The 18,503-nt window shown below is 41.2% G+C and overlaps 1 protein-coding gene across 4 annotated transcripts in view; it reads right to left on the bottom strand.

Annotated features, from left to right (window-relative positions):
• The window catches only part of rnf10 (ring finger protein 10), a 38,002-nt gene that overhangs the window by 1,580 nt on the left and 17,919 nt on the right, over positions 1-18,503 (bottom strand). Inside the window, exons 6-16 of one of the 4 annotated variants that reach the window (XM_068005648.1) lie at positions 18,033-18,166; positions 16,439-16,602; positions 14,490-14,636; positions 13,468-13,705; positions 12,869-13,002; positions 11,443-11,560; positions 11,253-11,354; positions 11,001-11,171; positions 4,503-4,603; positions 1,931-1,988; positions 1,664-1,822 (exon numbers count right to left, since the gene is read on the bottom strand). In XM_068005648.1, the coding sequence (XP_067861749.1) occupies positions 1,664-1,822; positions 1,931-1,988; positions 4,503-4,603; positions 11,001-11,171; positions 11,253-11,354; positions 11,443-11,560; positions 12,869-13,002; positions 13,468-13,705; positions 14,490-14,636; positions 16,439-16,602; positions 18,033-18,166 (1,526 nt within the window). The remainder of the gene's footprint in view (positions 1-1,663; positions 1,823-1,930; positions 1,989-4,502; positions 4,604-11,000; positions 11,172-11,252; positions 11,355-11,442; positions 11,561-12,868; positions 13,003-13,467; positions 13,706-14,489; positions 14,637-16,438; positions 16,603-18,032; positions 18,167-18,503) is intronic. The other 3 variants (XM_068005650.1, XM_068005649.1, XM_068005651.1) reach the window with 3 other exon arrangements.

Raw genomic sequence — 18,503 nt, 5'->3', positions numbered from 1 at the left:
GGTCACCCACTGTTGAAATACTTGGAGACTCAATTATGTGCCAATTTCCATTATTCTCTTGGTAGTGGTCCCTTCATTGAGATACTCCAGGTTCTATTATACCCAGTTAGGAAACAAAGGAAAATTATAAACTTTCTATTTGTTTACACTGCAGGAAGCTAGGAAAGAAACAGAGTAACAGAGCCAAGAAAGCAGTTGCAGTGCTGAGAAACCCTGGGTTCATGACCTATTTGTATTTATTCAGTTTCCACTGGCTTGCAACTCCTGCAAGCACCACCACATATGAAGTAACCACCTGCAATTTAAATATTCAAAAAACCAAAAGACTTTACTCATTGCAAACAACCTGGAATCATGGGGTGAGATTTTCTCTAACTCCCCCTTTACAGCACTACAGATGGCAACAGCTCCGACTGCAGGAGGAGCATGAGATAAAGGGGATGGACTTGCTGCTTCTGGTGGCACCAACAAACATCTAAAGAGACTTGGTTCTTGTCAGATCTGGAGTTGTCATCTTTGGTTGGGATGAATGAATGATGCTGGCAGGGTGAAAGACAGTCATATCTGGTCACAGTGCTCAGCCCACCTACATAAGTGGTTTCTCACTCAGTGGCCAATATGGACCTTTCCAGACATATGGGAAAATCCAGCAGCCACTTAGTTGCCAGAAGCTGGTTGCTTTGAGATCCGCTACTATTTAACAAGGTGTAAATTCCACAGGACCTGTAGCCTCTAGCGATGGAGCTGTCCATAAAGTACATATGCTGTTTTGAGTGAGTGAGAAAAGGAAAAGAATCACAAGTGAGAACGTCCAGTTGCACTCAAACACTCGTCCCTCTAACCGAGGAACATTGTGACCAATTGTTGTGCCCCAGATGCCACCCCAGCTGAGATCAGCTCAAATCAGTGAGCTTCCAGGTTTCTTAGCTAAATCACTGAATAAATTTAATCACCAGCCTTAGAAAATCTTCAAGTCACTCAATTTCCAGACACTCAGAATTTGCAAGACACAAAATAACTTTGTCCAACTTGAATTGCAAAACTCCAACATTTAGAATAATGAAAAAATGCAGAGAGTTTTTCCAATCAACTTCAAGAGATCTTAAATTTTAAAAAAAATTTTAGTCAACTATATTAGCAACTTTGTAACCTGAACAGTCTGCAAAAGTCAAACCAAGAATTCATGGTAACTTCCATAAATACAAATGTTCATCTGGAACCTTCCCTTCCTACACATCTATGCTGATATAAGAGACCTGGAATTAAATGTTGGAGCACTTATGTTCATATGTTTATACATAGTGCCACATAGAAAAACACTATTTATGTTCCTTAGCTTCCAATTCAGGTCACCACTCCAAAAAAAGAGAAACAGGACAGTCTCTCCAAACCACTCCCATACCTCCTTGCAGTTAGCCAAAAGCTGTACTGGCAGCAGCCTGAACTTAGGACACCCATCCCCTTATGGAGTTAGGTGCACAGCCTAAGATGGCACAAACTGCCCATACCAATAAAAGCTTTGCCTAACTTTCGCACAATCTTGGCATTACCATGAAATAGCATTTCCTAAAATCAAACTAATACTGAATAGTGCCCTTAAGTCATCAACCCACTTCCTCTTTTCTCCCTTTCCCTCAAGGGCAGCAATGCACTCTACTCTTACCTGCACAAAGTTCTGGGACTGGAACTTTATCAAGCTTGAGGAATGCTGCCTCTATAGCCTGACTGAAGGAATTTTGAAAGCTGGGTACAGGTACACGGTCTGAGATGTCACTCTCCCCATCACTATCTGCTGCGGGTGGGGGCATCAAACTGGTTTCTACTGTCAAAACAAATGTCAGTCAGTACTTCTACATTCACACTAATGTAAAAAAGCACATTACCACAGAATTACTGGAGTCTTGTTAAATGTATTTATGTAAAGAATCACCTTTTCTTGGAGTTACTTTGGGCCACACTTCTGCTTTAGCCTTCCCATCCTTCAGCATCTGTAGTAAAGAATATACTAGGAACAACTTGCATTCAAGACCTTTAATGTAGAAAAAACATCCTATGGCATTTGAGGAGCAAGGGACAAAAAAATTGACACCGAGCCAGAGGAAGAGAGATTAGATGGGGTGAAAAAAAGCTTGGTCAAAAATATGGGTTTTAAGTAAGTTCTTAAAGGAAGAGAGGGAGGTGGAGAGGCAGAAGGGTTTGGGGAAGGAATGCACAATTGGCCTGAAGATCCAGGATAGCTGGGTGGGGGGGGGTTGTAGTGCTGGAGGAGGTTAAAATAGATAGGAAAGTGTGAGGCCATGGGGGCTTTAAACACAATAATTTTAAATGAGGCACTGGGGAGTGGGGGGGAAAGAGATCAGGAGCCAAATGTAGGTGAGCCGAAGTTTACATAAGGTGGAGGATGAGGGGCCACCCAGGACAACAATGGAAGAGTCACATCTGGAGATAAAGGCACAGAGGAGGGTTTCAGCAGCAGGCAGCTAAGGTAGGCGCTGAGGTGGGCAAAGATATGGAGGTGTGAGCAGATAGTCTTTGCGATGGAGCAGATTCAGGGCCAGAAACTCAGGATCGAATAGGATGCTGAAGTTGCAAACAGTATGGGTCAGCCTGAGACAGTGGGCAGAGAGGAATGGAATCAGTGACAAAGGTACAAAAGTTGTGGCAGGGGCTGAAGACTACAGCTTCATTCTCCCCAGTGTTTGCCTGGAGAAAATTGTGGCCCATCCAAGAATGGATGATGGACAAGCAGTCTGACAACACAGGCAGTGGAGGGGTCAAAAGAGGCAGTGAAGGGGCAGAGCTGGATGTCATCAGTTTATGGAAGTTGGTCCCATGTCTATGATATCTCCAAAGGGCAGCATGTAGATGAGTAAGTGGAGGGCTAATGATAGCTCCTTGAGGAAATCAGTAGGCAATTATGTGGGGTAGGAAAAGAAGCTGGCTACAATCAAGGGCAGTTCCACAAAGATGGACAACAGAGGACAGGCACTGGAGGAGGATGGTGCAGTAAACCGTGTCAAAGGCTGCAGAGGCCGAGGAGGGATAACACATCTCTGTCACAAAGGATACCATGTGTAACTTTGGTAAGGGCCATTTCGGTATTGAAGGGCAGAAACCTGATTGGAGATTCAAACGGAGTTGTAGGAAAGATGGGAACAGATCTGGGAGACAGCAACACATTCAAGGACTTGAGAGGAAAGGGAGATTGGACAGCAGTTTGCAACGACAGAGGGGTCAAAATAGGGTTTTTTTCGAAGAGGGGATGATAGCAGTTTTTAAAAAAAGGGAAGGGGGACAATGCCTGAGCAGAGGGAACAATTTAGAATGTAAGCTGGCATGGGGGCTAAGTGAGCAGGAGGTGGGTTTCATGGACAAGAGCAGCTTGGAGAGAGCACAAAGCAAGATGGGATATATGTGGGAAAGGGAAGAGCGAGATTATCTCAACTCAACCTTAGTGACAAAAGTCCATGAGCTCCTCATATTGAGAGGGTGGAGGGGACAGGGGTTTAATTTAATCCAAGTTTAATTACTTACAGATTTGCTTCATATTAAAAAAGGGTGGTAATATAGGAATGACACAGCTCTGGCACAATATGGGTCAGATGCAAAGCACAAGAGTTTTCCTAGGGCACCTCAGTGAATTTCACATGCATACTCAGAACAGCAGCACATACCCATTCCTATCACAATCTAATAAATCTTAAGATCTACTGCATCATTCCACAAATTTTATATTTATATACAAAAAATACACTTCCCCATCATTGTATTAATGCCTGTCCACCTCATTCTTCAGTTCTGAAGAGTCCACACCCAAAATGTACACTTGACTGTTCTTTCCACAAATGGTGACTGATCCACTGTTTCTAGCAGTTTGTTTTTGTTAGATTTCCAGCATTTTACTAACCTGTCAAATTCATTGTGTGCTGTGGGCTCATTTTAACTGGAATGGAGACTTGCCCAGAACATTCAATTTCAATAAGGACTTCAAACTTCACTACATCAAGTTCTTTTTTCATAAAGACTACACAGGTGAATCAAGGGACCAGGTAGTCAGCAAGTTGGAGTGCTTCGATTTTCATCTCAAATTTGGATCAGAATCCAGTCTACAGAAAGTGTTCTAAACACTGAGGAGAAATTAGTGTTTGCAGTATAGTACTACTTCTATTGTGTCATTCTCTATACTATAACTATTTCTCTCAACCCCTCCCAAAAGAAACAAGCCGCTTTCTAAAATCCACAGGTGGGTCAGATGGGGTGCCTGATCCATGGAGTTCATCACTTCTGTTTCTTGAAGAGCCAGTTAGGTACACGGCCTGAAACCAAGCAACATCCCAAATTCCATCCTTGTCCCTAGTGGCTAAATCAACAGTGCACAATTTCTCATTCATGACCTATTCTCCAGAAGTGCACTTTTATGCCATGGAGTGAATCTTGATCATACTTCAAAAAAAGTAACAAACTAAAAATTTCCTAGTGGATCAATTCAGAATTGAAATTACCTGAGCAAATGAAGGAAAATGTATGTCTTCCTCCAAGCTACCAACACATGGAGAAGGACTCCCTGGATTAAATGCAGGGGCTGATGGATTCAACGTTGATTCTACAGGAAGAATTAAATGATTCAGAAGCATTTACATCATGCAGTTTCAACATTCCCAGCTAGGTCAAAACATTGCAAAAATAAACAGATTAAGCATCAATTACAGGACAGGACATTTCACAGGTGCCCATTCACCTCTTTCCAATTTAGTCCACAGTGCTCACAAATGTGACACTCATATTAGGGCAGATTAAGTGTGATTTTTGCCAAGCACCATATTTCAGTTCTTGGCTCATTTTATATTTCATGCATAAAGTAAAATGTGATTCACATCAGCTAGCTATTTATCAGCCCAACACTAAACTCCTAAGTCTTGAGCTGAAAGTAGTGAATGTCCATTCTCTTCCCTGCCCGCTCTGCATTCACTAACTTAAAAGACAAAGGAATTCAAACTCCCACCGTGGAGCAGACACGCTGCATTAAACTGCAATTCAGCTGTGAATTTGCAATTCAATTAAGGCATTACAAGCAGCATCTCAAAGTATTGACAGTACAGACGTTTTCAAGTACCTTCTTGCCCTTTTCTAATTAAGGTACGAATGTGACAAAAAGGCAATTAGTATTTCTGACCCTAAACAAAATGCTGCAAAAACTAGTTTGAGAAAGTTTAGAATTCCAACATTTTTGCTCAGCAACCTCATCCAACTCAGACATGAATTGTAGCAGTCGCCATTATTTCAATAAAGCACTGGATATGTGAAATTTTCATATATCCAAACAATGGAAAAATACCCTGTATGATTATAGCTCTTATCCTTCCCAAGTTGGATAGTGACCAGAGAGCTTCGACAGTTGTGTAACACAAGGGTAAAGTACCAACAAGCCTTATCCACTGGGAAAATAAGAGCCTCCAAGGAGTCACACTGATTAAATGTCAGTGGAGTTGGCCCATCTAAACTGACCTTTTTACGACTGGTGTGGTAGCAGTGGAAGCAATTTCAAGTGATGAATCACACAAGGAATGTATAGACTTTGGAAGTTCTCAATGTTTGTTGCCAAAATATTAAATATGCCACTATCCAGATATTAGAAAAAAAACAAGCCAAGAGTGTACTGCTTAATAACAAGGCTTGGAGCTGAAATCAACAATTTCACTTAAAATTTTATCTTTCAAAAATGTTTTAACCACTTCAAATCATGACTTTATGCAGGAGGCTCTAATCAGTGATTCTATTATTGACATCGTAGCTATCAGATTTTTAAAAAATTGACCAAGCCCCATGGTGTACCTTAATTAGAAAAGGCCACAATGGTACTTAAGGAAAATGTCTGTACGGTCAATACTTTGAGAAAGAGAGATGCTGCTTGTAATGCCTTAATTGAATTGCAAACAAGAGTGCACTAGCATATGGGACCAGGGTAAGAAAGAATGGTAAAAAGACAAAATTAAAGGTTCATCATCTGAATGCACACAGCATTCGCAAGATAGATGAATTGATGGCACAAATACAAACAAATGGGTATGATCTCGTGGTCATTAGAGACGTGGTTGTAAGGTGACCAAGGTTGGAAGCTATATATTCAGGGTTATTTAACATTGCGGAAGGATAGGAAAAAAGGTAAAGGTGGTGGGGTAGCTCTGTTAATAAAGGATGAAATTGGTATAATAGTGAGAAATGATCTTGGCTCAGAAGATCCAGATGTCGAATCAATTTGGGTGGAGGTAAGAAATAGCAAGGGAAAGAAATCACTGATGGGAATAGCATATAGGCCCCCTAACAGTAGCTACACTGTAGGGCAAAATATAAATTAGGAAATTAGGGGGTGCTTGTAAAAAAGGTAACGCAATAATCATGGGCGATTTTAACTTTCACATGGATTGGACAAATCAAATTGGCAAAAATAGCCCTGAAGAGGAGTTCATAAGAGTGTATTAGGGACTGTTTCTTAGATCAATATGTTGAGGAACCAACCAGGGAACAGGCCATTTTGGATCTAGTAATGGGTAACGAAACAGGATTAATGATCTCAAAGTAAAGGATCCCTTGGGAAGCAGTGATCATAACATGATGAATGTCACATCCAGTTTGAGAGCAAGGATCTTGGGTCTGAAACTACTGTATTGAACATAAATAAGGGCAATTATAAAGGAATGTGGGCAGAATTGGCTAAAGTGGACTGGGTAAACCGATTAGATGGTATGATGGCGGATAAGCAGTGGCAAACATTTAAAAGATATTTTGTGACTCACAAGAATATATCCCTGTGAGGAGGAAAGACTCCACAAAAAGGGTGAACCAACCATGGCTAACTAAGGAAGTCAAGGGTGGTACCAGGTTAAAAGAAAAAGTATACAACATGGCAAAGATGACTGCTAAGCCCGAAGATTGGGAAAACTTTAAAAACCAGCAAAGGATGACTAAAAGAATAATAAAGAGGGAGAAAATAAATTATGAGTAAACAGCAATAAATATAAAAACTGACAGTAAAAGCCTCTACAAGTATATAAAAAGGAAGAGGGTAGCTAAAGTAAACACTGAGGATGAGATTGGGGAAATGATGGAAAACAAGGAAATGACAGGAATTGAACAGATATTTTGTATCTGTCTTCACCGTAGAAGACACTAATAACATACCAATAATAGTAGAAAATCAAGGGGCAAAGGGGAGGGAGGAACTAAAAACAATCACTATCACTGGAGAAAAAGTACTAGGTAAACTAATGGGTCTAAAGGCTGACAAGTCCCCTGGACCTGATGGCTTGCATCCAAGGGTCTTAAAGGAAGTGGCTACAGAGATAGTGGATGCATTGGTTGTAATCTTCCAGAATTCACTACATTCTGGAAAGGTCCCAGCAGATTGGAAAACCACAAATGTAACACCCCTATTCAAGAAGGGAGCGAGAGAGAAAGCAGGTAACTATAGACCAGATAGCCTAACATCTGTCATTGGGAAAATGCTAGAATCCATTATTAAGGAAGTAGTAGCAGGACATATGGAGACTCAATACAATCAAGGAGAGTCATCATGGTTTTATGAAGGGGAAATGATGTCTGACAAATTTATTAGAGTTCTTTGAGGAAGTAACGGGCAGGGTGGATAAAGGGGAACCAATGGATGCAGTATATTTCCAAAGGCATTCAATAAGGTGCCACATAAAAGATTATTGCACAAGATAAGAGCTCATGGTGTTGGGGGTAATATACTGTCATGGATAGAGGATTGGCTAACTAACAGAAAACAAAGTCGGGATAAAAGGGTCATTTTCAAAATGGCAATCTAACTAGTGGGGTGCTGCAGGGATCAGTGCTGGGGCCTCAACTATTTACAATACATATATATCAATGACTTGGATGAAGGAACAGTGTCTTGTGACCAAATTTGCTGATGATAAAGATAGGTGGAAAAGCAAGTTGCAATGAGGACACAGTGTCTGCAAAGGGATATTGACAGGTTAAGCAGATGGACAAAAATTTGACAGATGGAATATAACATGGGAAAATGTGAAGTCATCCACTTTGGGAGGAAAAATAAAACAGCAAAAATATTATTTGAATGGAGAAATACTACAAAATGCTGCGGTACAGAGGGATCTGGGTGTCCTCGTACATAAAACACAAAAAGTCAACACACAGGTGCAGCAGGTAATCCGGACGGCAAATTGGCCTTTATTTCTAGGGGGATGGAGTATAAAAGCAGGGAAGTCATGCTACAACTGTACAGGGTGCTGGTGAGGCCACACCTGGAGTACTGCGTACAGTTCTGGTGCCCTTATTTAAGGAAGGACATACTTGCATTGGAGGCAGTTCAGAGAAGGTTCACTAGGTTGATTCCGGGTATGGAAGGGTTGTCTTATGAGGAAAGATTGAAGAGGTTGGGTCTATACTCATTGGAGTTTAGAAGAATGAGAGAAGATCTTATTGAAACATACAAGATTCTGAGGGGACTCGATAGGGTAGATGCAGAGAGGATGTTACCCCTCATGGGGGAATCTAAAACTATGGGGCATAGTCTCAGAATAAGGGGTCGCCCAATTAAGACGGAAATGAGGAGGAATTTCTTCTCCCAGAGGGCTGTGAATCTTTGGAATTCTTTACCCCAAAAAGCTGTGGAGGCTGAGTCATTGAATACATTCAAGGCTGAGTTAGACAAATTTATGATCAGCAAGGGAGTCAAAGGATATGGGGAAAGGGCAGGAAAGTGGAGTTGAGGTAAAAATCAGCCATGATCTCATTAAATGGCGGAGCACCTCGAGGGGCCGAATGGCCTACTCCTATGTCTTATGGGATGGGGGGAAAAAGACAAAGAAAGAAGTGACACTGGGTTAGTACGCTAACATGCAACATCGTTGAATAGAGTGTTAGTGCAAGCTCACATTCCATACACAAGAATTCTGGACCTTAAGAGGCAATTCCAAGTAGAGGCTGAGCACATTCTACAGGAAAGGCTGGAACAGCTTAAGCAATCAGACTGCTGTGGAACCTGTAGCAACTGCTTGCAAAACATTAACCAAGGCACTGCGAATCCACTTCTCCTCCACCCCTTCTAAAAAGGTGAACAGCTAATCTAAATCACACTAAGACAAATACAGTATTTGTGCAACATTTGGATAAACATAATTTAATAGGACAAAGTCAGCATGGCTTTACGAAGAGGAAGTCATGTCTGACAAATTTGCTCGAGTTCTTTGAGGACATATGTACAGGGTGGATAAAGGGGAACCAGTGGACGTAGTGTATTTAGACTTCCAGAAGGCATTCGACAAGTTGCCACATAAAAGATTATTGCTCAAGATAAAGAATCACTGGATTGGGGGTAATATTCTGGCACGGGTGGAGGATTGGTTATCGAACAGGAAGCAGAGAGTTGGGATAAATGGTTCATTCTCGGACTGGCAACCGGTAGCCAGTGGTGTTCCGCAGGGGTCGGTGCTGGGTCCCCAACTCTTTACAATCTATATTAACGATTTGGAGGAGGGGACCGAGTGTAACATATCAAAGTTTGCAGATGATACAAAGATGGGAGGGAAAGTAGAGAGTGAGGAGGACATAAAAAACCTACAAGGGGATATAGACAGGCTGGGTGAGTGGGCAGAGATTTGGCAGATGCAATACAATGTTGGAAAATGTGAGGTTATGCACTTTGGCAGGAAAAATCAGAGAGCAAGTTATTATCTTAAATGGCAAGAAACTGGAAAGTACTGCAGGACAAAGGGATCTGGGGATCCTTGTGCAAGAAAATCAAAAAGTTAGTATGCAGGTGATCAAGAAGGCCAACAGAATGTTGGCTTTTATCGCTAGGGGGATAGAATATAAAAACAGGGAGGTATTGCTGCAGTTATATAAGGTATTGGTGAGACCGCACCTGGAATACTGCATACAGTTTTGGTGTCCATACTTAAAAAGAGACATACTTGCTCTCGAGGCAGTACAAAGAAGGTTCACTCGGTTAATCCCGGGGATGAGGGGGCGGACGTATGAGAAGAGGTTGAGTAGATTGGGACTCTACTCATTGGAGTTCAGAAGAATGAGAGGCGATCTTATTGAAACATATAAGATTGTGAAGGGGCTTGATCGGGTGGATGCAGGGAGGATGTTCCCAAGGATGGGTGAAACTGGAACAAGGGGGCATAATCTTAGAATAAGGGGCTGCTCTTTCAAAACTGAGATGAGGAGAAACTGCTTCACTCAGAGGGTAGTAAGTCTGTGGAATTTGCTGCCCCAGGAAGATGTGGAAGCTACATCATTGAATAAATTTAAAAACAGAAATAGACAGTTTCCTAGAAGTAAAGGGAATTAGGGGTTACGGGGAGCAGGCAGGAAATTGGACATGAATTTAGATTTGAGGTTAGGATCAGATCAGCCATGATCTTATTGAATGGCCGAGCAGGCTCGAGGGGCCGATTGGCCTACTCCTGCTCCTATTTCTTATGTTCTTATGATGAACCTTAAATTATTTGAAATTTGAGGGAGTGTTAAAAATATGGAAGAGGGACCAATTTTGCCCCCAAGGCAGGCTCGAGGGGCTGTATGGCCTACTCCTGTTCCTATTTATGCTCTCGACAGAGTAGAATTGAACAGCACAGTCTAAGCTGACGTTCCACTGCAGTACTGAGAAGTTCTGCCACTTGGATGAGACCTTGAACAGAGGTCACGTCTGACCAGTCAGGCAGTAGTTATATGCCAATACTCGAAGAGCAGAGTGTTTTTCCTGTGTCTTGGCCAATGCTGCTCACTCAACCATTACCAAAAACAGATTAACTGGTTATTCTTCTCATTGCTGAGAAATCTTGCTGTAAACAAAAGTGCTACCATGTTTGCCCACATTACACTGAACTTCAAAATAATGTTTCGCAGCTTAAGGGAAGTGATAGGGCACAATACAAATGCAAGTTTTTAAAACAAGTCTCTTCCTCTCAAACTACAATTTATAGACTTACAAGTATGCCATTTCCTACCTGCCAACGAATTGGGGCTGCTGCTGAGGGGAGTGTTGACTGAAAGACAACTTGAAGGCAGTGGGTCAACATCAGGACTGGTCGGGGAAGCAATAAATGGTGCACTTTCTGGAGAGGAGCCAAATGCCGGGAACTGCTGGTAGTTTTCCAGTGCAATGTGTACTTCTGGATCTAAATGAGTGTAATCAAACTGTATTAGAGAGTCATTCAAAATAAATCACATTTGAGTTTAAGGTAAATGGAAGTGCTCACATTTGCCTTGCTTTTCATTTTCTTCCATTTCAATCCTACGCTCTCTTCGACGTTCATCCCGAGCCTTTTTTAAGCGAAGGCATCTCCTTCTGTCCAGGTCATCTGTATGGGAGAAAAAAAATCTCAACTTTCAAAGCATCAAACGCAAGTCACTCAATGCAAGTCTACGATTCAAATAGCAGGAACAAACCTGAAAAAGCATCCAAAGTTTCCTTAGAAATCACAGGTGGCTTCAGAGCCAATTCACAAATACCGAACTCGCAGGTAAGAGGCAGATGGCACAAATAACGGTGTCGGCGTCGTACATCCTGCAGGTAAAGATTCAAGTCACTACGTCACCAAAAGCACAAGATACTTACAACAGCCTTTTATACAAATACTGTCCCCCCTCGCTGACTTGGCTGGCAAATGCACCACGTACAAGGAAACCCACAATTTCAATCCGTGGTTTGTACTAAATCAGCCGATTTCAGCTGGGGCAAGATAATCCTGGATTTTTGGGTATGGGAATAAGAGAAAAGGGCTGCGAAGGTGCGGATAAGAGCAAGGCATTTTGTTTCTGACCACCATGGCCTGTGTTAGAAAATATTAACCCAGACAGACGGTACCATTCAGTGGTAAAAGTTAACTGTTGTCAGCCAGTGGGGGAGCCACAATTGGCTTTAATCTCTTGGCTAGGAAGGGCTCTGACCCCCAATCGCTATCCAATGACTTCTAGAAAGTACATATGGATGTAGGTGAGGGTAAGGTCAGCTGTGATGCCCTCCACGTGCCATCCCATCACTGCTGCTTCTTCAAGAGCGGCAGCAACTCCCCCCTCTCCCTAGGCCTGGATGAGATCAGCTAACATTGAATCTGGGACTTCACTAATCCATACAGTTCAGCACCACACAACACAGTGGAAGTACAATTGGCAAGTTTATGAAGTGTATACAGGTGCAACTGCAATATAAAGGAAACTAGAATCTGAAAAGAGAAGGTAATTAATTTTGGTGAAAGGGTTGAGTTTTATCAAATATTTAGATAAATTACAAAGTAATCCAGAGGAAGAGAAGTCAAATTTGAATGTGAACAGTTCTGAGCCTTATAATCTACATTAGTTTTAGATAAAAGCCACTCAACATATTACAGTAGCACAATAGGCATTACAAGCCTAATTTTCCCATGGTTGTAGCCAATGTTTCATTGCCTACCAAGAAGCTCAAATCACCAAGATTAATGCCATATAAATTACTTTATCACAAGTTGGACCAGTAGTCTTAAGTCAGTTTCCAAGTGGAGTTTGAGGAGCCTCAAGCCAGTTCCCAAATGAAGTAGCAGTCTCAAGCTACTTCAAGGCCACACATCCAAAACAACCTACAATTTCAACAGGAACTGGCAAACTGTGGTATCATGGGGCAGTTAGTGTGGAAAATGCAGAAACGTACAGATTGGAGTTAAGATATTCAGTGGGACAGTGTAAAGAATGCCCTGTGACTGCCTGTGCTTGGTCTGACCTAATACTGGATGCAGACACTGGATTCCAAAAGTGAAAGAATGCTCCATTTACCAGCAGTGAAGTTCACCATGAGTACAAAGTGTTCAAAGTTTATAAATTCAAATTTAATTTACTCTACCTCAGTCACAGAATGCCCAACAATCTCTACCACAGCAGCAGTGATCTTCTCAGGACAGTTCTCTAGACTACCATACTCCCTCACCAGACATCGCACATTAACTGGGCTCAGAAACATATACTGCCCATCCGCCGCTGAAAAACAAAGAAATTAGTCTTGCAGAAACCATACAAAGCCAGAACATTTGATTTACATCTGAATATTAATTTTGTTCCTTTTTACACATGGTAAAAACAGATAGGGACAAAATTGTCACCTTTTTATAATGGCACCAATTCAAAGGATCCCTCACTGGTATCAAATGAACCCTCTCAAACAAACACTTAGTACACAGCCAGTTTTTCACAACTCCTGAAGACTTGGTGGTCTAGTTTATAGTCGCCAGAAGTTGGCTTTTACAGAAACTTAGGCAACATATTTGAGTATCAACACCATTCCCCCCTATTTGGGAACTGCTAGCAGCATTACTGAAGCAAACATTCAGGTCTCAAGACTAATTTAGCAATTCAGTTGCATTTTAAGATCATTCATTTAGCTACGTTGTAAGGACAGACATAGTTTCACTTAATATAATGCCCTAATTCACATGAAAGGCTCACCTTGGTAGAAGTAATAGTAGTAGGTTGTTGCCGAGCTTCCTCCAGTGGCCTCGATTGAAGGTTCACATTCAGCTTGTGCACAATCAGTTCCACCACAAGCTCCTTCTGCTATTTTGTCACTGCTGACGGATTCAGGAGCAGTGACTGACTCATCCAACGCAGTGGAGTGTGCAGCAATGGCCTCCTCTTGAGATTCCTCAACAATTTCATCAAATGCAGATGAATACGCCAATACATGCTGTCAGAAAATATTCAGACAAGGTCAGATAAGATTAGATTTTGAAATAACCTCTCCTCTCTTTTTAGCACTACTATTTAAAAATCACTTGAAAACATAACAAGTTATGCCAGTATATTTTCAAAGAAGGTAGGGGATGGTGTTTTCAAAGTTTTGTGAAAATCCCAAAGGTAAAGCTCTACAATGGTTTAGTGGGTTTTGGAAGATAGTAGCTGTACTGAATTAGCCATCTCAGTTGGATAACTGTATAATTGAGCTCCAAGCCACTGAATTAGACAGGGGGCGGTGGGGTGGGAAATCCAGCCTGCTCCCAATAGCTTTACAGCAACCTGTAATTGAGGTGGTTTGGGTGGGAAAACCACCAGTCTGCCAACATTCACTAGCAAGGCTCAACATAATAATCACTTATTTGACCTACTGAGTGACTGCTGCCCTTAGAACTGTACTCCAAGAATACCTTCAGGAAGAGAGGAGAATACTGTGGGGCCGGGGGGGAATTCTCCCGTTCAAGGCACCAAATCACTTCTGAAGGAAAAGAAGACGAGGACAATTTAGCATTCCCATTTTTAACAGAAAATTGCATTTTTTTGGACAGGAGGGAGGCAAGTGGAACAGAAATAGATGATTCCATATTTAGAAATATGGTGAAGCACTCAAGTTATGAAGGAACGATTCAAACATAACTGCAAACACTCATTTGAAGCACTCCATTTTTGGGGAGGGGGGGGGTGGTAAGGGAAGATGGGTGAGGAAATTAAAATTAGTCTGCAACATTGGTACTGACTTGGTTCTTGTAGCTTATGGTGGTCATTGTTTCGATCTCTGTGGCCGTGGCTGAATCAGCAATGGTCAATTCCTCAAGTTTAAACATTGTGCCAAGAACTTCTTTCTCTGGAGCATAAGGAGGGCCCAGCAATTCTTGCTCTCGCTTCTGCAATTTAAAAAAAAAATCTATACTGAATTAACCCAACTTGAACTATTGTTTTAAAACCTAGAATACAACACTTCGACTTTCTGCTCAAACTCTAACATAAAGTCAAAGTCTCATGCACGCCACAAGTACTTGGAAGCCAAGGCCTCTTTCAGAATCACATCAACCATTACATAATGGGTTCATTTCACTTCAGATTCAAGCTGGTCAGACTGTTCATAGCAGAATCAGTTATTTATCACTTTACATTTAAGGTAAAGCTCATACTACACTGTTCAAGTTATGGAGGAAAGGACGGTGCTAACCACTGCATCTTTTTCACAGCAGCTTTGTACATTTTATGTTTCATATTCCCATCATTAGGACCAATTTAATATTGATGGCGATCAAGTTCAACAGTAGGGAGAAAGCTGCAGTCAAAAGAAGCAGCTACCATTCCCCATACCAGTTACTGCATCAATTCCTCTAACTGAGTCTGGATGAGGAGTTACCGGTTTTAAAAGCTGCACATATCTCTATGGTTTCCAAATTCTCCATACATTCCCGTATTCTCCTAAACAGATCTGAACAGTTATGCCAAAGCCACAGTACTGTAAGGAGAGAATCAGGAAGACTGGGAAAATTACTCACATCTGATGCCTTTGAAAACCTACCAATAAGGCAAGTTTCTGTACCATTTTTAGACTGAAACCAGAAACCAAATTTTACATCTGCTTGGCTCTTTACTTCTATAAAGTATAGTTCAGAAACTAGACAGCTAACATCTCACCACATTGCTCAATGCAAAAACCATCATGGCGTGTCAAATCAGGTAGGTCCTAAGTTTGATCTAAGTGGGGTTGTATTCTCTAGAGTTTCGAAGGTTATGGGGTGATCTGATCGAAGTTTATAAGATATTAAGGGGAACAGATAGGGTGGACAGAGAGAAACTATTTCCGCTGGTTGGGGATTCTAAGAGTAGGGGGCAGTCTAAAAATTAGAGCCAGACCTTTCAGGAGCGAGATTAGAAAACATTTCTACACACAAAGGGTTCTGGAAGTTTGGAACTCTCTTCTGCAAATGGCAATTGATACTAGCTCAACTGCTAAATTTAAATCTGAGATAGACAGCTTTTTGGCAACCAAAGGTATTAAGGGATATGGCCAAAGGCAGGTATATGGAGTTAGATCACAGATCAGCCATGATCTTATCAAATGGCAGAGCAGGCACAAGGGGCTGAATGGCCTACTCCTGTTCCTATGTTCCCTGCATTGTGCAGTAAACTGACTTCTGCCAGGGTGGTTTAAATTTAGCATCCATCGATTAGGAGTGAGGGGAGAATAAATAAAAGGATTTGTGATTAACCTCTAATGACCCTTGTTGCAAGTGTCAAAGACAACATAAAGTTTAGCATTGATAGTACCTATGGTCAAAAAAGCTGCCACCCAAACAGCACTGTCCAGACTACACAAGTGGCCATGAAGGCAAAATACCAGAGGACTACTGCTTATGGAACCACAGTCCAAGCATGAACCCTGACTTAATGTGTGAAAAGGCAGAACATTAAAGTGAAACAATTCCAAAGCTGCACCAAACATTGGTAAAGCCACTTTTGTGATTGCAACTTTAGACTTTAAAACCTTGCATTCACCACACACTTAAAATCTCACTTTAGCATTTGAATAGAAAATGAGATTTAATTTACAGAAACAATTCCTAATCGATCTGCATTTCTACTCCTGTTGAATAAAGACAATATTCAGGGACGTGCTACAAATGCATTTAAACTTGGTGGCACAACCTGTAAGGCTAGTTTTTCATACCTTGAGCTCCTGCATTGCTGCTTCAATGAAGCAAGATTCAGGTGTACTTTTCTCCTCTTCATACTGTCTCAGTAAGGCTGCTCGCTCTTCATCTATCACATGCTGCATAACTTGTTGCTTTGTAGCCAGAAGTAGTTTTGAATATTGGCTGTGTTCTTCATCTACTAGAAGTATTCAAATTAAATATAAAAAAGGTGTGTAGGGAGGAAGGAGAAAAAGAGTCAATTCAGTTAACGGAATGAAATGTCAATCCATTTACTGCAACATAGTTAAGCTGTTTAGATCCAACCAACTACTTGAGTCAGTGAAAAATAAACTCATCCAAATCAGTTTCACCCATTTCAGTCAACTCAAAATTAGAGCCTCTGGTTTGTCACTTTGAAAAGCTTTAGAAACAGGCAACATATATGGAGTCCTTGGGTCATGGGATAGTGGGATACTGATTTATAAGCATTGACCTCCAAGGTTTCAACTTCAGCAGTAAGAGGTAGCAAGTGGAGGCTGGTTGCACCCCAAACTGATTTCAGAACTGGCAGAAGCCTATCCACTAGTACTATTCATTAATAAAGTTGGTTACCAGTGTCAGCAGCTTTTTTTTTAAATGTAATTTTATGCAAGGGAGTGACATTCACCTTCAAAGGGCAACAGGGTAATACAGGTAAGAGTGACAGACTTGAAAGTACACATCACATGACAGTATCTCATTACAGAATACAAGAACATTTTGTAATTCTGCAGGATTGATATGTTAACTATTTACTATTTTCTCATCAGTGGCAATGCCAGCACAGACAATGCAACAGCCAGCTCCCACAATCATACCACACAACAAATAGAAATGGCACACGAAGACAGCCCCAACTCCCACTGGTCCACCAACATCAACAAAAATTTAGATCAATGAGGTTCCACTGTGGGTCACATGCACATTTAAGCCTACATTTCTTGTTAATGAAGTAAATCATTGCAAGCCCCCTAACAAACCTTTGGTCTAATGTACAGTCAATTTAAAAGATAATTTTGTAGTACAGAAATAGCTTAATTCTAGCCCAATAGTACTTCAGCACCTTGAAGTAGAATTGATTCTTTTGCTTTTAGGAATGCTGTACTCTATTGGTCTTTAGTATGACATAGTCCACAGGCTATAAAGTACCTCAACTGCAAATTCAGAATAGCAATCCTCATTAAACAAATCTAAAGCTTAGTTTAAATCCTTCAGAATTCCACTTTTGAATTACAGAATAGTTCTGATAATGGCTTTAAAAAGACAACTTGCATTTAGATTCTGCCTCATATGAATTACTTTGAAATGCAGTGATCCTCATGTAGGCATCTCAATATTTTAGCATTAATGTAATTTCATTATGACCACTATGGAGCTTTCATTTTATTCAAAATGATAGTTTGTAAGGCTCTATATAACATCTGTAACACATTTGTGGTTTTGGATGACTGAATCTATAGCCTTTTGCTCCTTCCCAACCATCCACAATTAGGTGTGCAATCTTTTGACCAGCTGTGATACATACACTTTTCCAAAGCAGGTCCTGAATTAATGGCAAACAATAAGTTAATAGCGAGTGTTGCTACTCACCTCCCAAGTGAATCGGTTCAACTTTCATCCACATGGATTTGGGTAAAGCCATCAGGACACCCTTCTCCCTACGCATCAGCTGCATGGTTATCACATCCTCCACACTATACTGATGCGTCTCTGTGGCAACAACACTGAAACAAAGCAACATTTTTGTTAAAACTCCACATGATCCACTAAGAGTTCCAAGCTTCATGGATACCATATTGGTCATATCTACATAGTTTAAATCCTTCACATTCACATCAGAGGCCTTATTGTGATGCCAAATAGAACTAGTTTGGAAATGAAAGGATTTAAAGTGGGTGGCAGAAGGCAGGCTCATGTCCACAATTTTAGCATGGCAACTTATTGAATTCAGCTCTGTGACCATAAGGAGATGCAGAGTAGAAGGTAGGCATTCCCTCACTAGAAGAACAGCCCAGGCCACTTTTGTACACCTATGTGGTTGATTAAGGCAGCACTGGCAGA

Source organism: Heptranchias perlo, chromosome 25, assembly GCF_035084215.1.
Source record: "Heptranchias perlo isolate sHepPer1 chromosome 25, sHepPer1.hap1, whole genome shotgun sequence".
In the NCBI taxonomy this organism is placed as follows: domain Eukaryota; kingdom Metazoa; phylum Chordata; class Chondrichthyes; order Hexanchiformes; family Hexanchidae; genus Heptranchias; species Heptranchias perlo.
This window is presented reverse-complemented; position numbering and strand designations above follow the sequence as displayed.